This window comes from Fukomys damarensis, unplaced genomic scaffold, assembly GCF_012274545.1.
Source record: "Fukomys damarensis isolate Sample0158 unplaced genomic scaffold, DMR_v1.0_HiC HiC_scaffold_3, whole genome shotgun sequence".
NCBI lineage: Eukaryota > Metazoa > Chordata > Mammalia > Rodentia > Bathyergidae > Fukomys > Fukomys damarensis.
The window spans coordinates 32,879,648-32,902,839 of NW_022900915.1; the positions used below are offsets into that span (position 1 = coordinate 32,879,648).

Below are 23,192 nucleotides of genomic sequence, written 5' to 3' on the forward strand. Positions count from 1 at the left end.
CCCTATGGTGTATCTTCTTAATACTTATTTCCCTTCCTCTCTCCTCTCACCCACATTTCCTTGGGCCCCTTCCCATCTGCAAGAGCTCTATCCCCTTGTCTCCTCCTATCCATCCTTTATTCCCGCTGTACTGTCTCACTCAAATGAGAGACACTGCACAGTTTTTAAGCTCACGTGTCTGATTTATTTCACACAACGTTGTATTTTCCAGGGGCATCCATTTTCCTACACGTCTCAATTTTGCCCTTCTTTACATCCAAAGTGGTATTCCATTATGTACAGAAACCACATTTTCTTTATCTAATCATCTTCTGATGGCTATACAGGCTACTTCCAGCTGTTATGAACTGTGCTGCTATAAACACTGGAATGAAACTACTGAGATAGGATAAGGTCTTTAGCTCTGTGGGGAAGATACCTAGGTGAACAGCTGGGTCACACGGAATTTCTAATTTTAGTTCTTTGAAGAATTTGACTTTGATATTGGTTGCACTAATTTACATTCCCACCAACAAGGCAGGAGGGTTCCTTTTTCACCACAGCCATGCTGGCATTTGTTATTTTTTGATTTCTTGATGATGGCCATTCTTTCTAGTGTAAGATGGGCTCTCAGCATTGTTTTAGTTTGCATTTCTCTAATGGCAAAGGATGCTGTTATTTTTTCATATGGTGTTGGCCATTTGCATTTCTTAAAAAACAAAGAGGTCCCCAACTTAGAAGAGGCCCAGGAGAACTAGTATGACATATCCCTCAATAAAACTTTTAAAAACTCTATTCCTAATTCAGTGAAACATAACGATGAAAGGCATTTTGCAAGAATAAATGAAGTACAATAGTATCTCCTGTAAACACCTGGAATGTTAAAAACATGTTCACAAAATGCATGCGTGAAGCAATACATCAGTTTATCCTAACCATGTCCATCAGCACATATGAAACACCTGCCATCCTCCTTTCAGGAAGCCTGAGATGTGATCCTTTGGGGAATTCAGAATAAATTCTATTTCTTAGAACGTTTATGTGACACAGTGCACCACACACTCGAATGACTCTACTAAGGGCCACTGCAGGGAAAACCTGCCATCTCTACCACCTTAGAGGGGCACAGAGCCAAAAACCCTAAGGTTTTAACATAGCCCCAGAAACTTGTGAATTTAATCAAACTTCCAAACTAAGAACAGCATTAATATATATCTCTCTTTCTTTTTTTTTTTTTTATGTCGGGAATGGAACTTGGGTCCTTGCCCTTGCAAGGTAGGTGCCGGAACCACTGAGCTAAATCCTGGCCCTAATATATAACTTTTTATTTTATTTTTTCCAGTATTGGGGATTGAACATAGGCTTTTTGCACTGAGCTACATCTCCAGCCAACGCTTTATTTTTTTATTACTTTTTTAAAAAATTCTGAGTAGGGTTTCACTGAGTTGCCAAGTTGCCCAAGGCTGGGCTCAAACTTGCAATCCCTTGCCCCCCCTCTTAATAAACAAAGTATCAAAGGAAAAGTATGACTTTCTATCATTCTTTCTATATCAGAAGAACCAGAACCCCCGGGCCCCTTACCTTGGCCTTCTTGAGCAGGTCCACGATGTCCAGGTTCATGGAGGCCAGCTCCCGGCTGGGCATGCTCTGCAGCTGCGTGACGATGAACAGCTCGCAGATGTGCTGCAGCCTGGACACCTGGTACATCTCGGCGCAGATCAGCAGGCACATGGCCTGGAAGATGCCGGCTGGGGAAGGGGACGTAAGAAAGCGCAGACGGTAAAGCCAATGCCAGCCTGATCTAAACACACATACCAGAAACCATGATGATGGTATCTCCCAGTGCAGACTAATACGCCTAGAAACCTTGAGGCAGGCAGCAGTCTATACTGTCACTCTTTTTTTTTTTTTAGTATATATAATATGATCCCATTTATTTAAAATAAATATTACATATTTGCTTATGTATACATACATATTTTCTGAAAATTACACAAAACTGTTAATAGAGGTTACATCTAGGGACTGGTAATACTGGAAGTAAGATGCCAGAAGGAGACTTCATTTTCATTTTATACCCTTACATATTGCTTTGGATATCTTACTATATTTTTTAAAAGACAGAATTGAGGATCCTCCTATTCAAGATAATGTATTTTTATTCACATTTCTCTAACATTTATATTTGACTTTCTTCAAGAAAAACTGACTTGAGGTACTCAATGTTTTTGTAAATGTATTTCTAACAGTAAGGTCACATGAATTTGGCAGGTTTATTTTAAAAATTACATATTGCTGAAGTTTTATAAATGACAAAACTTTAGATGGGATGCTTACTGGAGAATTTCTTTTTCAAACTCACTTTTAAAATTATGCAAATAATAGGATCATTGTAGAAGACTGGGAAAATATAAGAGTACAAAAAGGAAAACCACAATCACATATAACCACTCTTACCCAGTATTGTTTTGTTGTTTTTTCTTTACACGTATATTAACATGTAGTTCTATCTATATATAAAATACATTTACAAAGCTGAAATCATAGTATACCTACAGCTCTGTATCCTGCTTTATTTCCCCCAACACATAACAGATCCTCAATAAACACGTTAAATTAAATTACTGAATGAGTATTGTACCATTTCTCAGATCTTTAGTATTTTGTACTCTGATCCAATAACTTTTCCAAAGGAATGATCATGCAGATACAGATAAATTGAAACATATCATAAACTGTATTTAAAAACTGGAAACCAAGTAAATGCCCACTGTCACTCTCTTTTGGGGGTTAGAGGAGTTGAGGCAAGGCCTCGCCATGTAGTTCCGGCTGGCCTTGAACTCACTATGTAGCCCAGGCTGGTCTTGGGCTTGTGGCCATTCCACCTGCTTCAGCCTCCTGAGTGCTGGGATCACAGAAATGTGTCACCACAACATCTATTTAAGCCTTTACACCCAGAAGAGAATTTTTTTTTTATTTTAATTCTCCAGAGAAGTGATTCTGTAATTACTCTTAAGAGAGGCAATCCAGAGCTCTCGGGTAAATTCTTCTGTTAGCTGAACCAACAAAGTTTGTCTTTTTTGGATGTAGCCCCCAGGTTTGTTTTTGTTTTGTTTTCATTGTGATAAAATAAATATAAGCTAAAATTTACCTTTCTAATCTTTTTTTTTTTCCAATAATGGGAACTGAACCGAGGGGTACACTCTATCACTAGGCTAAGCCCAGCCTCTTTTTTTATTTTGAGACAGGGTCTGGCTAAGTTGCCCAGTGGGACTTAATTAATGATCTTCCTGCCTCAGCCACCCAAGTTCTGAGATTACAGGTTAGCACCCCCATGCCCGACTTCGTTTCAATCAGTTCAGGGTTACAGTTCAGGCCCACGAAGCACCTTCACTATGCTGAGTGCCCACCACTGTCACCCATCTCTAGAACTTTTTTTCTTTTTCATTTTGCCAAACGAATACCCTATAGCAGTGATGTGAACCTTCTCGAGCTGTCAGTAACAAACAGCCCCTGCAGAAGGGTGCTGTAGGTTCTCCTCCCACCACACACCCACACTCGGGAACAGTAACTCTCCACTGCTCCACTTCCAGCCTCTGGCAGCCACCTCCACTTTTCTCTTCCTTTTTTTTCAAACACTTGTCAAGAGGTCTACTCTTTCTTGCAATTTTCTTTCTTTTCCCTCTTCAAAGTCCTTATATTCTTTTGTAGCAGTGGAATCAAGAGTACTGCATATGGCAAGTAGTTAAATAAGGAGCATTCTGTAACTTTCCCAATGCCTATGTTCAGGCTATTTGGCTTAAATCTTTGTTCATTTTGATTAATTTTCCCCACCGTACTTTTTACCAACTTTTATAGTATTTTCTTTTTTCTTTCTTTTTTTTTTTTTTTTTTAGACAGGGTCTCACTATGTTGTTGAGACTGACCTGGAACTCACTATGTAGCCCAGGCTGGTCTTGAACTCACAGCGATCCTCCTGCCTCAGCCTCACAAGTGCTGGGATTACAGGCGTGTGCCACCATGCCTGGCTTTTTTTTTTTTTATTTTTAGTATTTTATTCTATATTTATTGCTTTCCTGAGCACTTTTTCCTAATTAACAAGGTAAAAACTAAAATAAGCAGGTTCACTTACTCAAATGAGATGATGAGAAACAAAATTTTTTATTATTTTAAATTTGCTCAATTTCTTACTTAATAGACAAATTTATGAATGTTGAAATAATAAACCATTACATTTTTTTCCACTAAGAACTAAGAAAAGCGAATCTTTAACACTGTAACATCTGGCTCCAAAACATTCTATGACTAGCTGCAAGACCAGAATTAATTCAGTTTAAAAGGAATATTCCTGTTTGGAACTTCAAAACCTTTTCACTAGAGGGTTCATGGCTTGTTTAAAACTTATTTTAGTAGCACATGCACGAAATCTTCCCAATCTAAAAGTTAAAGCAGTGAGTCTGAGGAGAGGCATGGTCTGAAAGGGGTGTTTTCTTTTTGTATTTGCTAGGATGCCGGCCAGGTTTTGTAATCAAGGTCTCAGGCCCTGGACCTGCTAGGCAAACTACCCGGGAGATCATCTAGCTGTTTGTGACCGGCGCCACCTGGTGGTCAAAGGGTGAAGAATAACAAAAGGGCTTTCTGCGCCTGTGTCCCAAGGCTCTAGGCCCGTTTGGTGAAGGGATTTTGCTCTTTCTCCAGGGACCGACCTTCAGCTAAAGGAAATGTGCAAGGTCTGTTCCAACATGTAGCTGCGACAGGTAGTTGGTTCCTGGTCAAAGACAGTCTCTGGCCAGTGAATGTGGAAATAAATCCAAAAGTCTTCAGAAGTCAGTATAACAACAATCTGACTTTAGAAATTAGAAGGCTCCTTTAAAAATCCATATCCTCTGGCCAGAAAGAAACAAGGGTGTTGTCTGCTATAAAAATCACTTGAAAATGCCCCAATCAGAAGTTAGACATAAGAGCGGTTATCCAATCCTCTTCCTATGGAAGAGAGAAGGCTCCTGTGCTCCACAAAGTCCTCTGCCCCAGTCTCTAGAACTAGGCCCTGGGTACTCCCAGATGGCTCCATTGTTGGGGTGTCTTTGGAGATCACCACATGTTGCTGCTGGATGAGGCAAGCATGTGAACTTATGCCATAGTCTGAGCCCAGAAAGGCTCCCAATCATTAAGTGAAAACAGATTTCACAGAAAGCAACTTACCAAAATGGTATCAAGGATAGAAAAAATTGTGAGAAATTACATAGAATACTGCTCACCTGGGCAACAGGAGTCTGTGTATAGGTATTCTAAAAAGGACAAGAAAGTCTCTTTGGAAACGCCATACACGGGAATCAGGACACTCTTGGCTTCCATGTAATTACCATTAAACATGGCTGCCATCACTTCACAGCGGGCCACCAGGATGGCCCTGTGGGCTGGCACTGTCGTACCTGACAGGTGCAAGAAGGAAACAAAGGCAAGTAAGGTAGACTTGCAGAATTACTATGCTGGCAGTTCCCTAGTGTGGTATTGCACTAGGCACAGCTAAGCTGATAGGCAGAAACCAAAATTTTGGGTGGTCACCAACTTCACTCTGGAGACACCTCACTTTTAAACAATAAAGATAATTCAAAAGATGACTCTGAATGTAACAATTTGCAAACCAGGCATCCATTTGTTATTTAATTTACATTTCTTAAAAGTAGAAACACTGAAATAGTGTGTTTTGGTTTACGTTTTTATAATGAAACATCTCTCCTTTCTAATTGGCTTGAAAAACCACCACTGCTGCTCATGTTCCTCCACGAAAACCACCCCTCTTAGCAAAACTGACAGAAGAGACTTGGCCATGTTGGTTTGGGTCTAAACGTCCCTCACACCTCATGCACTCAGAGGCGGGGCTTTTGAATGCTGACTGGATCATGCAGGTGCAGAGCTGACTTATTAGGAAGCAGGGTCACTGTGACTATGGCCTGGAAGGGTTGGTCTCCCTCCCCTGCTCCTCCGTTTCTTTCCTAGCCACCCTGACATGAGCAGTTCTCCTCTGCCCAGGCCCCTCCACAATGCTGGCCAACTACAGATTAAAAACATGAGCCCAAATAAACCCCTCCTCCTTTAGGTTGTCAGTGTTGAGTACTGTGCTCCAGGAAACAGAAAGTGACCAAGACACCAAGCTCCCCCACACCAGAAACAGGAAACTGTGAGGATTAAAGCATCAACAGTCCACACCTCACAGCAGGAACAGCAAGAGAACTCTTGTGAAGCCGAGGAGAGTATCTTACACGTTAGAAGAGTGGAAGGAGATGTCCTCGATCCCTATTGTTTCCCCAGCACACTGTGGCCCTAGAAAATTCACGTTCTTCCACATGAAAAGCACTCTCTTCCAAGTGATTACCATTAAACATGGCCTTTGATCTTCAAGGCTCCCTAACCCCACTCCCCACACTGAAGCTCACCAGACTAAACCGACCCTCTCAGGAAGTCAGCCTAGTTCCATGTCGCAGATCATTATCAAGCACTCATGCGCAGATCATTTATTGGGTTTGGAATGGAGGGTACAAGGATGAGGAACCCCTTGCTTTGGAACAGGACAGCACTGCTAGGGGAGTGACAAGGCCCCTTCCAGAAAGCACCCAGTGAACCAAAGCCCTCTGCTTTGCCCACGAAGTGGCCTACATACCCCTAAAAACATATGCTATACAGTCTTCCCTAAAGTATTTCCAATTATTGTGCTATCTCTCTTTAACCCAAGCAAAACATCTCTAGGTTCAGGGAAGAGCTCCACCTAAGCTCAGTGGCTCTCCCCAGAGCCAATAATCCTTCAAGATCCTCAAGCAACCCGACACCGCCAGCTGTGCCCAGTGGCTGGCTCAGCACTGTGCACAGCCACATGGCCTCCAAAAGCAGCCTCCGGGAGCACCCACCCTGTCCGCAAACTCCACACCCACCAGCAGGCGGCCCCTTCTCAGCACTCCCTCCTGGGTTCAAGGTCACAGGGGCTGCCTGCCATGAGGGCCAGTTCTGTAACAGCAAGCCAGGTGTACTGGTAGACGGCAATTAACGAGAAATTCAAACAGGTAATACAATTTGATTTATAATATTAAGGTTTTAAAATATTCAAGATAAATAGGGCATTGTTTTTTTAATGAAAAATAAAGCTTAAACAAACTAATGATTCAATGTGTGCGTTAAGAGTATGTGAATTAAAACTACCAGGTAGATAGTAGGTGGGGGTGGAATTTGATAAGTAGACCTTGAAATTTAGGAAAAACTTCTGCTGATGATATTACAACAGTGATACAAACAAGCGACGAAATACTCACTACCTGAGACAATTTTAAACCCATGGTAAGCAGGGAATTTAGTCTAGAAAACCATTACATTTCCAGTTAAGAAGACAGCAACTTCTGTTACTTAGTTTTTTCCTATTTTGGTGTTATAAATCTTTGTGCTGTGAAATGCAATACAATAACCACAGTATAGTTACATATATTAACCCCACAAATAAAAATACTTGCTGAAAGAACGTAAAGCAGTATTTCTGTACAAACTAGCGATACTTGGGCGGGGGAAGACATAAATTTTCTAGTTAAAAGATAAATGTGGACCCTGTAAATGTTAAAGCCGAATTACTTTTTCTTTGTAGTGATCTTTTTCTTGGTACCAGGGATCAAACTCAGGTCCTTGTGCATGTAAGGCAGAAGCCTAAACCCCTGAGCTAAATCCCCAGCCCTGTAGTGTTCATTTGATGTTACAGTTTTAACAGTGTTTTCTGAGGAAATGTTTTTATTTCATTAAGAATGAAATAAAACTTAAAAGCCCAAGTATTTTAGTCCCTTCACATGGATTCATGTATTAAAATATTTGCATTTGTCATGCCTTCATATATATTCCAGGTTTCAAAAGTGAAATTTTTAGAATTACATTTGACTTCATTCTGAAAAAAGGAAATATATCTGGGTACAGTATAGATGGGTCGAGTTCCCTCAGATTGATTCAGGAGGGCAGCAAGGACCACAGAGAATGACTGAGGTTTTGAATATGCACTATGTAAGTGAATAGGAAAAGAATTTTTTATGTGACACAGATTCAAAGATACAAAACACATATCTTTCTATAGCATGCCTATTTACCAAGACTTGCTTTAGTATTCTACAGCTATAGTAACTTCTTTTTTTAAAAAACAAATCCAAAAAATTACAGGTGGCAGTAAAAGTAATATACAACTGAAGGCCAGCTGTTATAGGAATAGTATCGCTCATTAGGGTTTTACATTTCAGTCAGCTCCAGCTGGTCATTGGGGAGGCCTAGAACGTTGCAGGCAACAGATGCACTGTGGTGCCTGAGTTCAACAGGAAGAAGTCCAAGGACTCCTGGGGCAGGGGTGCAGGCTGCAAGCCAGGTGCCACTCATCCTCCCCAGGCACTATCTCCCGCCTTTTCACCAGCCCACCAGGCAGAAAACAGAAACCTCACTGACAGGTGAGGAAACAAAGAAACTCCACTTTGTGAATGGGAAATTTCTGTTACCACGTCACGGTTACTCAGCAAATTTCACATGCATGTACCGTCCACTTGGTGTATTTGGTCAATCTTAAAGGATCAGAAAGGGCAGGGACATAGCCAAGTCTCTGCAGTCAGTAAGTCCGCATCCAAGCAAAGATCCCAGCCGGCCCTTCCCGCCTGTGTTGTGATGGCCTCAGCAACGCCCTTCAGCGATCCGCTGTGCTCCCAGTTGTCCCAGTGCCTCCGTCCTCTACATCCCCACTAGCCTTGTATGAAGCTGAGGGTGTTCAGGCTCAAAACCAGAGTGAAGAAATCAAAGATTCATTACATGGGACTTCACATTTACTATTACTGTATGAATCAAAAAGTGACATTTAAACGAATAAGTATTTAATTTTTAAATTACCTTGCTTATCACTTCATATTAATTTATATTAAGGATACCAAAGTTATACTCAGATGTGAATGATTTCACAGTTACAGATGTTTCAGGATAGTATTTTTCACTATATTCTAGATAAAGTGTATACTGAAAAAAAAATGAAAGTTTCAGACTTAACTATAACTTTAAAAAAATTTTATAATTAAGATTTGAGATGGGTTATTAACTAGGCATTAGTCTGAGGATCTGGATTAAGTCAAAGAGCAATCACTTAAAATATAAGAACACTTCACTTCTCCATTCCTGGTGTAAGACATTTAAATTAAGACATCAGACAGTTTTTCACAGTGACATTACAATGTGGCTGCCTAGTAATAATTTAACTACAACTAGCATCCGTAGATGGGTCACACTGAGGCATGAGTATGATCTCAACAGCAAATCTTCAGTGCCTGCTATAAACTGTCATAGAATGACAAGAAAATAAAACAGGATTCTGGGAGAATGCGCTCTGACACTTCAAAGAGAGCAACAGCTATGACTAAACCATGGTGAAATCGATGGACTTGATCTAGTTGCACTAGCCAGACGTCTCAGGCGCATTCTTTGGTGTGCATGTTGGCGCCCGACCATCACTGGGCAACAAGGGCTAGAAATGACAGTCACAATACTGGGCAAGTGTTAGACACCAACACCAGCACACAGCACCGCTTCAGCACACGACTTGGCACATAGGATCCCTGTGGAACGCTGCCAGGATCAGGGCAACAACTACATTCTACAGGCTATAGGAACAATAATTGCCCTGAAAATGTCTCAATACCAAAAGGCTTTCATTGCAGATTCGAATATTAAAAAACAAATAAAATAAAATAAAGGATATTCAATTGGGAAAACTGTTCATTACCTAGTTCCCTCCACTTTTTATTTTTCTGGTACTAGGATTGAGTCCAGCACCTTTACACTGGACCACACCCCAGCCCTATTTGCTTGTTTGCTCGTTTGTTTGAATTTTGAAATAATGTCTCACTAAGTTGCCCAGGCTAGGCTTGAACTTTGATCCTTCTGACTCAGCCTCCTAGAGTTCTGGGGTTATCGTTATATACCACCACACCCAGCTTCTAGTCCCCTTTTTAAAACAGAGGAAAAATAGCAAATATGCCAAAAATCAACCACTGGACATCACTGGAGAAAAGAATTATTAGTAATTTTTTTAATCACTACCATCCCCAGCGCATTTCCTAAAATAACGACTGCTCATCATAGGTCTATACCCTTGGTGACCCTTTTATACATTTATGAACAAAACAGACCTGTGTTCTATAAATGAGGTCATTATGTGTACAGTGGCCTCTAGCAATCATACATGAGTTTCACAATCAGAATGAATAAAGTTTCTTTGTGAATATATATCCAGCCATCTGTTACAAAGGACATAGGGCAGGCCAATGATTTCTCTGAGGGCTCTGCTCCTCCTCCCGTTCCCTTAGAAGGCCTCACTACGCCACTGGAGGAGCGGAGCCAGCTGCGAATGTACCACATCGAAGTGAGTTCAAACCCGCTCCAGGGACTCTGACCCAGGCTCAGCCTCTAGCACCCCGCCACTCTCCCAATTGGCCTCCCCTGCAGCTGACAGCGGAGAAACTGCAGCCAGATCCTGCTTCCGTCCACTCCTGCTCCTCTCTGCTCCCAGTTTGGTTTTTGAGCTGTGAAGGCCACGAAAATTCCCACAGCAGCCACCGCAATTCTCAGGACAGGGAACTAGCGAGTCTTTCCTGACTCTGACCATTTCCGACCCAGCCTTCCTGAAGTTGCAGGGTGCGCACAGATGCCAGTGAAAAAGGCCAGGAGGTAAAATAATGGAAGAAAAACAAGAACTGAGAGGAGAAAGGATGCTCTGTTTTCTTTTACTATAACAGGTAACATGCGTTGTGCGCTCAATCCTGTTGATACTCATTTCAGCAGGTCACACTGACATAATGCTTGGGGCCAGCGCTTTCTATGCTAATTATAAGCAGGTGTTAACATCTGCTATGCACACCTGGCAGGTATGCACAAGAGAGAAAAGGTGGGGATGGGAATCAATCCCAAATCAGTGAATCTATGATGGGGCCATAAATTCATATCCCATTACTTGGGAAGCTGTTCTCAAACTGTGCTACATAATTAACATCGCTGGCTGACGAACTCTCTCCTCTCGTGGGCTCGTTACCAGGCAAAGCCTTCTGGAAGGGCATTTATGCTTCAGATTCTGATTCCCAATTTCAGAACAATTCAGCTCATAACCAACAGCCACTTGTTAAAGGCAAGTCGCTGTTCTGGGGACCCTAAGAGACACAATGATGTAACAACACAGATCCTTCCTTAATGGAATTGAGTTTTCTCCAAAACTGGAGCTATGGCATACTTCTCATAATCTACACACACACACACACACACACACACACACACACAGAGAGAGACAAAAGTTACTCATTTGGAAATAAACCCAAGATTCTAACCTGAATGTAAATGACTGAGGGGTTTGAAAACATCAAAAACTTCAATCAAGGAGACCTTGACTGAAGGTGACAAAACAAGGTCAGGAATATCTGAGGGCTCAAACTTGATTATGACTTAGACGCCTGTTCACCTACACTGACTGATTGGTATCAAACAGTGCATGTGTGGTAAGAAGAGGTTGGTCAGCTGAGCCACAGGGGAATAGCAGAGCACCACCAGGAAAGTAGAGACGCTGGATCTGAGACACCACTATGCTTCCTCACAATGGAAAGCATTCCTCACGCTCACAGGGCCCAGGAGAAAGAGCATCAGAACAGAAGCAGCTCCTGTACGTTTACCACAAGGCCTTCAGATCACTACCTCCTTCCTCTTAGGAAAAGCCTGCCCTGGACTGTCAGAGTCCCTGGAATGGTCTGCCACCACCTCATCTTCAGCTGTTGGAGACCCGTCAAGCCTAAGACATGGCAACAGCTGAAGGACAGCCCTCCCTGCCCCACAGGAAGTCACATGGAAAAGAGCACTCAGCCACCTCCAGGCCACCAGTCACTTCTGCCAGAACACAGACACGGTTACTCCAACTTTCTAAAACAGACTTTAAAAAAAAACCTGGATTTTAAAAAATCCATTTTGGAAAGATACAAATACTTGTTTTATTTGTGAGTCATATTTCCTATCAACAATAGGTGTGTTCTTTTCTGTTTGAATGTGAAGCTTCTTAGAAAATTTGTACAAAATTATGTACCCTATATTTCTTTTATATGGACACACCCTGTACCAAGCACTTTTCGTAATCACTTTGAGCAATAGAGATTTTTTCCCCAGAAGCTAATGAGGAAATTCTGTAATCACCACAGCTTTTATCGCTGATAAGAGTTACTGCACCTATCATGAATAATTTATGGAAGCTGGCTTAGATCTACATTTTGGAGTTTTATTTTAACATGGACTAAATCAAGGTGTAACAGTGTTATGGACTGAGTCAGAGTCAGTTTTAGGTTTCTCTAACATGATGAAAAAGGGTTGCAGAAAATCTAACTTCTTAACATTTTTTCTTTCCAATCATTTTTTTGTATCTCAAGGTCACTCATACTTGTCCCATCTTGAGTGTCCCCAAGGTCACACTGCAGAAGGTGCTGACAGTAGCTCCAAAAGGTACTTTGGAAAATTCCCAATTCCCTGTTTGTCTTGGCAAGTGACCGAGTTTAAAAGTAAAATGAACCTTTCTTGGGAAAAATGTTTAAACGACTATGTCAACTGCTATACATTCCTACCCTAAAATTAGAATTGTATCTTCTTCTTTGTAACAGTCCCTCTAAAGTTCTACGTAATTCACTTGGAAGCAACCCCCTCTATCCTTCTTGCATAATTGAAGGCATCTTATAACTCATGTTTAAGGTTATGCTTTTAGTGTACTAAAGTGACAAAATTATCTATGTCAGTAATCAACAATGGGCATTTCAACAGCTCATCTTTATTAAAATTAGATTAGCAGTACTTTCCCATGGAGATGAAAGCAGCTTTCAGTCACTCTGGGGGCAGCAATGCTGAGCACTCACTGTGAGAAATCAATGTAGCAATATCTGTGGGCACCTGGTGCGGGCCAGGCATGACTCTCAACGCACAGTTAGTTTCTTTCGCTCAAATAAAGAGAGACGAATAAAATAAGCAAGTGGCAATATATTTTAAAGGAGCTGTTATCAGATGAATAAAAAAACTAGAATCTGAAAGAAATATACAAACAAAAATATACATGACAGCTTACCTCATCCTTTGTTGATCCCCCCAAATTAATGAAGTATACAGTAACGGGGGGGAATACTATGCAAAATATAAATAAATTTTCTTATTTTTATAAACTACTTCATTTCCCTAAATTTTGTCAAAATTCGGGTGGTATTAATCTGTCTTGTGACAGTCACCCCTTCACCCTAAGTATTCAAGCCTGAATCAGAAACTGAGGAAAACAAGAAATAAAAATGCAGAAGGAACTTTGAGCCATACCTTGTATTTCGAAGACAACATCAGCAAGCATCGGTTTATTTAGGAAAAACTTGAGGGAAGTGTTATAAAACCACAGAGGTTTTCTGGCTTGGTAAGTTTTGCAATTCCTTAGGCAATTGATCTATAAGAGAAAAAAAGACAGACACCAGGGGAAGGTTGTTCAGTAGGCTTTGGTACAGGCTGGTTTGAGAACCTGGGAAACTAAACTCTTTGAAGAAATAATGACACCTGCTCAATGGCAGCTTTCAAGGGAACTCACCCTCTGGCCCCACAGCTGCCACCATCAAAGAGTGGCGCGTGCGCACACACACACACACACACACACACACACACACACACACCCAGCACTTGCAGCAGCCCAGGAGCTGGCCAAGAGCAAACTCCAATGTACAGCTGAGAAGATGCAGGCTCCAGAGTCACTGCACACAAGTCCAGACTCACAAATACCTAGTAAAATAGGTATCATTTACCTCCTGATTTCTTTGAGGGGTGGGGACTGAAACCAGGACTTTCGCACTGAGCTATTCTCCCCAGCCCTTTTTTATTTTTTATTTTGAGACTGGTTCTCACTAAATTGCTAAGTTGTCTGGGCAGGGCTTGAACCTGTGATCTTCCTGCCTCAGCCTCTCAGAGTGCTAGAACTGACTGTAAGTGTGTGCCATTACACCAGGCTATCCCATCTGATATCTTCATTAAGAAAATACATAGACAACAAATTAATACGCAATTAAGAAAAATATATTAACTCCTTATCACACGTCATTCAACTGCCTAGTAGCTCAACATTTTCTGCTAAAGGAATGAACATGAAAAAAATACCTGTGTGTGATGGTAAATTGGCTCTTCTCCAGCTAACTATCAATCTTATAATCCCAACCAGGTTTTCTCTGCACAGCAGAAATACTGAAGCCTAGAGAAAGCAGCCTAGGCCTCTACCCTGGAAACACTTCTCACCTTCCATCCTGTCACTCCTGTTTGCTCCAGCAGGCAGCTTCTGCGGACAGAGCTTCCATCCCTCTCAGGCTGTGGTGCCCTGCTTATCCCTGCTGTGGCCTTTCCAGACATCTGCTGGCCCGGCCCTAGCAGTTGAGGCAGCTTTCCTTTCCTCGCCCTCCACCCATTTCTTTTTTATTTACTCTAATTTATTTACAATGAGTAAGAGAACAAAGCCTGAACAATAATTGCAAGTAGAGTCCCCCAAAAGATGAAGAAATAATAAGTCATTGCAAGAAATATCTGGATCATCAGGACTGTGACCTTATAATGAGGATCATTATTTTACTCCTTCCTGATGGCTCCACCCATTTCCCTGACAGAATCCCAGAACCTAAGTCCTGGTTAGAATCTCAGAACTCTGACCTGCCTCAACAGAGCTAGGGAGATGAGAAAACTTTATCTCTAAGGAATAATCAGACATATACTTTAACAATAAGAACAGGGCTGGGGATTTAGCTCAGTGGTGCCGCCACCTGCCTTGCAATCACAAGGACCTGAGTCCGATCCCCGGTACCAAAAAAAAATGAACAAATGACACCTGCTCTTCACTCTGAATTAATCTACTACGGTGAGAATTTTAAAATCGCTCCAGGGGGAGGGATGATACTATTCTTCCTCACAAGAAAGAAGAAAACCACTCCAGAATGGTACTCATGAGCAGAGAGACAACCAGGACGATCTGAATCCTGGTCCTAGAAAGTACATCCTCAGAGCCTACACACAACACGCCACAACACTCACTAAGTAACTGTGGGACAGCACATGAGTGACTGTCATCCAGGAAAGGTGAGTAACAGTCAAAACCACCAAAGAACTGGAGAGCTACCAGGGGCTGGAAGAATCACCTGGTTCATCCCTTACTTCACAGAAAGCTCAAAGACAGAGATAACCTGTGACAGACTCACAATTAAATTCATACTTCCTGAGTCCCCATCCAGTGTTACCTCTGTGACATACTCAGTAGATGGCACAGAACAGAATCCCAGAAAAGCCCAGGAGAAGGGGTGGAAGAATTCTTTCCTTCTCCTGTGTGAAAGAGGGATGTTTATTTCAGTATTATGGAGTCATATGGCCCCAGACTTCCACAACGGAAGTTCATTTCATTCTCAGTACTCAAAAAAAGAATATGTGCAGAATGAGACTCAGGAAACGCACAGCCTTAGAACAAAAGCAGAACTTCCTCCCTTTCTATTCATAGGAAGGTAATAAATGTGTATACTGTGAATCTTACGTAGATGTGTACTACTGATGAGTACATACACAGTATCTATACAGAGGAGAGAATAGGAATTTATATAAACAGATTCTTTTGTCACTTCTGTAAGTTTGTGGGGAAAAAAGAGAAGGGCAGAAATTTGGTGAGAACACAGATGTACAAGATATCCATTTTCAATGGCTGATGAATGAGTTAATCAGACTGTTTTGAAAAATAGAATGTAGGTATATGCTCATAGTTTTGCAAAATGATTATTTAGTTGAATTGGGTGGCAAGAGAGCTACTATTCTGCTAGCCATCTGGAAAACTGTACAGCTTTGGTGTACCTATGTCAATGAGTTATTGAAGCAAAAGAAAGATCTTGTCCCTTAATTCCACATTACTTTGTTTAAAAAGTCAAAACTAGTTGGGAATTTTCATTACATTTAGATTTAGTACAACTTATATTTTTAAATGTTTAACTTGAAAATATTAGTAACTTAGGCTGTATATTAAAGTAATCTGTATAAAAAAATTTGAAGGAATTACCTTTCCTGTACATTTAATGTAAACCCACAGTCTGGTACACATTGCATACAATCTATACAACTTATATTTATTATAGTCAACGTGTTTATTACAGAATCTGAAACAAGGACATACCAGCTAAATTGTGCAATACAGCTGTCTTAAAATGTAACAGATCTACTTTTAAAGCCCCCACAGACTCTACAATCTAAGTCACTGGAGTTTTAATGTGCACATTTTATGGCTATATACAAAAGCTGAAAGATATATTTATAATCTTGACCCTAGTTTATAATGTGAATCTATACTTGAGAGAATATTTAACTGTCTACCCAGTTAAATATATTTCTCAAAATGTCCTATTCCTGAAACCAATTTGGACTTCAATTGCGAGGATGAGAAATCACCCCCTCCCAGAAGTATGACTACTGCTCTACAAATCAAACAGCCCTTCACTCCTAACATAGACCTTGTATTCCAACAATGTTCCAGAAGATGGAATTTACAAACAAGCATTTTAACGACATGACTCACACATACTTTAATTCTTACATAAAATAAAATCTAAGTGTGAGATAATGTGTGTCTCTATTTTAAAAATTTAAATGGGAAAACATAAAGAAAAACATTCACATTTATGTATTTAACTCTTCTAATGACTAAATATATTTATCCCAGTAAATCAGCTATAACTCAAGAACCAAACAAATTAATTTACCTTTCCTGGTGTCTTTAAAATACATTTAACTTTCTCAATGACATTAGAAACATCTCCAGAATCTTGCAGCTTCTTCCTGATATTGTCTTCCAATTCTTCCCACTGAAAAGCACCTGTAATAAATTAGGACATGTCAGGCTTTGCCAATACAGCAGGGGTAAGAAAAATAAATCTCTTACTAGATATCAATATCCTCTTTGCTAGGTATCTTCTCTTAATTTTTCTTCACCAAACATATATCCTTATAATTAAAAGATACTTTTAAAAATTCACATTTTCAACAGATGAGTCTGCCTCCCTTTAAATTACTTGTTGAAATCTGACATTCCCGCTTGCCTAGTTGACACCCAGAGAAGGCTGGCAGGTAATAACAGTAAGCACTGAGCGGAGTGACAGTTACCACAACATGTGGCCCAAGGCCTTTCCTTCCCCAAGGAAGAAGGTGGGCGTGATCTTTCCCAACTCTGAACTCAATCCCACTAAAGAAGAGCAGTCACAACCATCGGGTAGAGGGCTCTGTAGCCAGAACGGAACACTTTGGTGGGTCAGATGGACCTCTCTGCAAAACCAACCCCAGGAAGGCAGTGCGATCATTTCCTGATGAGCCACATGACCACGCCACTGAAGAACATCACCCCACCTGGTCCCTCTCACCCTTTCCTTCACCCCAGCCCACTTCTATCCACTCCTTCCTAGGCTCCTTTCAATCTGTTCCCAATCTGTCAACCCCTTTCCCACTGTACCTTACCAAACTCCGACTATATGTTCAGGGAAACTTCACCTTCTCCCTAGTTCCCCCCTCAGCTGGCCTCCAGAAGCCTCCTAACCCGCATCCCTGCTCCCTAATGACCTTTTCCCCTTGGAATCTATCCTTTACACAATGCTGATAAGTTTCAATGGCATGATTCTGATTCTGATATTCTTAAGAGATTTACCCGCATCCCTGCCATGACTTACAGAAAGTCCTAACTCCTTCAAGTATAACTCCAAAAGTGTAGCGTGGGAGCAGTTAGGAGACCCAGATTCTATTCTAGCTCTGCCAGGAGTATGAGCCAGGTACGTCACCTCTCTCTGGGTAACTTCAGACCCTTCGTAACTGTTCCCAATCCATTTCTTCTGCTGGATACCGAGGAAGGGGGAGGCCATGGAGTGTGTACATATTAAACCAAAGAGATCAGGCAATTACAGCCAACCTCTATTAAGCAGAAGCAAACCAGACCGGAAGGATCAGGCCCCTAATCCGGAGGCTCTTGGGGCTCCTTGCACTGAGCCCTGCAGTGCTTGCTGTGCTTCCTGTGTGTCCTGGGGAGGCGGAGCCCTCATGGGCAGCATTTGCCATTTCTGTGGTGTCAAAACTCCCATCTCAGATACAGGGATGTTTTTACGAAGTGCAGAAAAGAGCATGCTACAGAGTAATTCAAGGGAAGGGAGAATAATGTTGACAATCATATTCAGAAAAGGATTACTTCCCCAAAACCAGGAAACTGCAGGTCTCACTTTGCCAGTACTCCTTCTCCTCCAAGCACTGGACCTTAAATACATACACATCCTACGGTGTTCTTTGTTTATCCAATGGAAAATTCACACAAACAAAACGGACATACCTCGATTTGCCTTAATAAAAACTTGGATCAGGAAAAGAAACTGAAGCCATACACATAGGTGTAAAATTTTAACCAGACTATTAAGCAGGTCCCTCTTAAATAAAGGACTAAATGCCCACGGTGAGACAATATATACAACATTCAAATCGCTAAAGATAACAAAGTATGTCACTTAAAAAGAATTAGGATGTTCTCTGTCGGTTCTTTTTTTAGAAACGGGGGGAGGAGGAGGAAGGAGATAGGTTTATTGTGATTTTTTAGCTGTGTTTGCTCAGGACAAACATTTCGTGGGCACGTCAGGCCACGGGCCTCCACCTTCGTGCCTGCAGTATGGCCACTAACGGGGCTCCTGTCTTCCTCTGCTGCTGCACTTCTCTGGGAAACCACCATGGAACTGTGTCTTGACACTGTGTCTCCTTCAAAGGTTTAAAAATGTTCCAAAAAAAAAAAAAAGTATTGACGGTTCTAAGAATGTAGATTTAAATTTCTCATTCAATTTGGTAAAAAAAAAAAAAATTTAAGAAGAGTAACTTCCACAAAGGAGGACCAGAGGGAAAATAATACAACATCATAATGTTCAGGTATTTTCTTCTAATAGTGAGATTTTGATGGTGACATCTTTGCCTCTAGACAAATTTTATGCATTTTTCTTTACTGTGTAAATACAACTTTAATATCTTTTTTGTTTTGTTTTGTTTTTTTGAGACAGAGTCTCACTATGTAGTTCGGACTGCTCTGGAACTCACTATATAGCCCAGGCTGGTCTCGAACTCGCAGCAATCCTCCTGCCTCAGCCTCCCGAGTGCTGGGATTACAGGCATGCGCCACCACGCCCAGCTCTTTAATATCTTTTTTAAGCAAAATTAAATACTTTTGCTGGAGTCTGAGGTTGTTATGTGTGAAAAATTAAGGAACAGCGAGTAGGTAAGTGCAGAAACAGTTGTTTCCCCTTCTCCTACAGCCCAGGTCAGGGCCTGCAGCTGTCACACCTGTACTACCTCCTGCCTGCACAGCAGAAATGCAAAGGCTCAGTGAGGGAAGCCAGGGAGGCTCTCCACACTCTTCGCATCCTCCTCCAACTCTAGTTCCTAAATCCCTACTTCCTAGCTCACTTGGTTTCCACCCTTGGCTAAGCATCCACCTCCTCAATGTTGGCAGGGGACCCAAGAGGGCACCGAGAACCCAGGCTCCGAATAGCTCGGCACTAATGGGCCTGGCAGCTCACTCACTGTGTGTCCTAAGTGAAAACAGCTCCTCTCCTCAGCTTCCCCACTGAATTCCAAGCCCTCATTCACAGTCTGTGATGGGTCCCCACTCCTTCCCAGAGTAGAACCATAAAAATGTGAGATCATTCAAAACGTAGAACCACACGTGCCAGCCCAGGGTTCCTACAGAGCCAGAATGTGTACATTAACAAGATCTCCAGGTGACTCGTAGCAACTCAAGGTCTGAATGCACAGGTCCAGGCAAGGACAAGGACCAAGGCCACGCCACTCATACCACGATGCTGGCCTTCCTGTGGCTGTGGACAGATGATGGCGCCTCCCGACCAGACTCTGGTCTTGCCTGCTCTTTCCCAGCTGTTCACCATCACCGGAGACGAACTTTCTAAAGCCTGGTGTAGTCCGGGCAGGGAGCTCAACGCAGAGCACTTGCCCGGCATGTGTGAGGGCCTGGGTTCTGTTCCAACCCCATACCAGGGATGGGGGACCCTCTAGTAGGGCTTCTAGGAGGCAGAGACAGTGCCCACAGGCCCTGCCTGACTCCTCCTACAAGCCATCACTCCTGCTCTATGCTCCCTCCTGCAGGGAAACTGCCCTAGGTCTTCAGAAAAGCACAGTTCCAAGGACCCCATTTTCCTTAAAGCAAAGCTGAGTATACTAATCCCCTTCAGAGAGCATCAGAGAGAACACAAAAAGAGCTTATCACAGATAACGAGCTGTTAGCAATGGGTCTGGGATACAAGAACCTCCTCCCTCCCTTCCCTTTTTCCCATCTACATGCATTTATTTTGCAATTTTAAAAAATCTCTCTCAAAGAGAAAGTCAGGCAGGTCCAGTCACCGCAGCCATTTTACTGTTATCATATTAAAGAAGATGTAACCGACTGCAGAGTGTTCCTGTACCTTTGAAAGGACTGAATGGATATTGTGGGAAACTTGCTGAATAATTCATAGAATTTCAGCAGTAAAATCATTGGCAATTCAAACACATCCTTCACAGTTTCTTGTGCATGTCATTAAAAACATTCTTTTAACCTGCAAACATTTTAGTTTCTCAAAGTCAGTCTTAAATTCTGAACTGTGACAGTCTAAGTTTAAACATTAAAATCTGTAGTACTACATGAAGTCCTTAACCAGTCTGCTTTATTCCTCTGATGGTCCCCAGATACGAGAACCTGCTCTGTAACACAGCTGAAACTCATGGGAAACCTGCCACACTGGAGCTGTGTGCTTTTATTTTCCAAGAGAATTTTCACAGAGCTACCATCACATTCCCAATATGTTCCATACAAATCTGCATGCTACAACTGTACTTTTTAAAACCATAATTCAAAAATTTAATAAAATTATGTAACCGCAGCCCAAATGAAAAAGTTAATCTTATTTGTAACATCGATCATTCCAATGAAAACTATCCAAATACATCATTCCAAGTGGAAAAGGAAAACTGAGAGGAAGAATTTTCAGAGAACTAATATTTAGCTGATTACTCCAAAACTTATTTTTCATCCATTCTTTTCCAGTCTTACAGGGGACACTTAGATGTGAGACCACTGATTCACTTGCTAAAATGACTCACATGGAACATCTATCAGTTAGAATAGTTTTCAATGAGTTTTAAAAGGACAAGAAGAAAAAATAATTGGTAATCTGAATCTTAAAAAGATAAGGAGGCAGTAAGGAAAAAGAGTAAGGTCTAAGATAGTCACAGACATATTTAACTAAATATACTGATCTCCAGTTTCTAAACTGAATGCAATTTCCTTCCTCAATTTCCTCCAAAATTAAATGTCAAACTAGAGAATGAGTGGCTAGGTTTTAAGGTAGAGACACTTGACTTCGACTACACATGCAAAATTTTCTTTGAAGTTAAACTACAAATTCTATGTCATATTTTGATTTTTTTAAAAATAAAACATGAGCCGGGGATTTAGCTCAGTGGTTTTGCTGCCTGCCTCACAAGCACAAGGACCTGAGTTCAATCCCAGGTACCAATAAACAAACAAACAAAAAAACATGAATATACTGGCTCAGTAGGAGATTATCATTTTTACAAATAGATTTAAAACCAAAGTAAGTAAGTACAGTGAGTATAAGAAAAGACGCTAAACATCATAATCAGTAGGAAATTGCAAATCAAAACTACAAGACACCACCTAAAACCCATTAAGGTGATCACTACCAAAAACCAGAAAATCATAGTTTTGGATGAGGATATGGAGAAACTGGAACCCTGTGTACAGAATGTGGTAGAAATGTAAAACGTTAAAGTCAGTATGGAAAAAAGACTGAGGAAGTTCCTTAAAAAATTAAAAATATCATCACCATATGACCTACAAATTCTTCTTCTGGATATATATGAAAAACAACTGCAAGCAAGGTCCCAAAAGGAATACATCATTAACCATGCTAATACCATAGAAGAATTATTCACAATACTTTAAACCCTGGAAGCAATCCAGATGGCCACAATGGACAGATGAATAATACAGTAGTCTATACATACAGTGGATATCACTCAGCTTTACAAGGAAGGAAATGTGCCACATACTACAACTATGCTATGCAAAACAGGTCAAAATAGGACAAATACCGTGTGTGTGTGTGTGTGTGTGTGTTTACAAGAGGCACCTAAGAGCAGTCAAGTTCACAGGCACACACACCTGTAATTCCAGCACTCCGGGAGGCTGAGGAGATCACAAGTTCAAGCCCAGCCTGGCAACTTAGTAACTGACCAAGACCCTGTCTCAAAATAAAAAATTTTAAAAGGGCTGGGGCTGTAGCTCAGTGTGAAGGCCCTGGATTCAATCTTCAGGTTCCTAAGAGTAATCAAATCACAGAGCCACAAGATAGAACGAAGTTACCCGGGCTCCAGGAAGATACTGTTTCAAGGACACAGAATTTCATTTTCACAAGATAAAAAGGTCACAAGGTGGGGTTTGGTGCTATCGTACAACATGGATGTATTTAATGCAACTGAGCTGTACAATGAAAAATGGTTGGGATAGTTAATATTTACTTGTATTTTAACACAATTTAAAATGCTGGTTTTAAAAAAGGCAACTACATTTGGAAAGAAGACAGAAAACCTGGGCCACAGCACACCCCATTTTCGCTGTGTGAACACCACGGAGCAAGGTACCTGAATAAATGAAGTGCAGGATGGCGGACAGGCAAGAGCAGAAGACTGCGTCCTTGACGACCACGCGCAGCGGCGGGTTGCCGGGGGAGGCCCGGCAGGCGCCTGGCGAGGCAGCCGGATCCCGGTTTACTGCAAAGAGGTCCTGGCTGGTCCGGATGATGCTGGGGTCCTGAATGTCAGTGGGACTCTTCACATTGAAAAGCAGCATGAAAACATGGCTTACGGCGCAGAGCACGATCTTGTGGGCCTCTGCGACTTCCTGCAAGTCTGGGTGGTAGAACACCACGTCCACGCACTGGCAGCAGAACAGCAAGTTATTTAGGTCAGAGTTATAATGCGAGGCTTCAGCCTTTAACACAGGCATCTTTTCTGTTTCAAAAAAGAAAATTTCCCGAAAGAGTTAAAGACATCATATCGCAATGATCCATACACATCCA

General features: G+C 41.5%; 1 protein-coding gene across 3 annotated transcripts in view; it reads right to left on the reverse strand.

Annotated features, from left to right (window-relative positions):
- Positions 1–23,192, reverse strand: part of Rhobtb3 (Rho related BTB domain containing 3) — a 56,701-nt gene that overhangs the window by 9,483 nt on the left and 24,026 nt on the right. For 2 of the 3 annotated variants that reach the window (XM_033767577.1, XM_010621862.3), the window contains exons 6-10: positions 22,756–23,124; positions 16,788–16,900; positions 13,351–13,471; positions 5,238–5,411; positions 1,561–1,727 (exon numbers count right to left, since the gene is read on the reverse strand). In XM_033767577.1, the coding sequence (XP_033623468.1) occupies positions 1,561–1,727; positions 5,238–5,411; positions 13,351–13,471; positions 16,788–16,900; positions 22,756–23,124 (944 nt within the window). The remainder of the gene's footprint in view (positions 1–1,560; positions 1,728–5,237; positions 5,412–13,350; positions 13,472–16,787; positions 16,901–22,755; positions 23,125–23,192) is intronic. The other variant, XM_033767579.1, reaches the window with a different exon arrangement.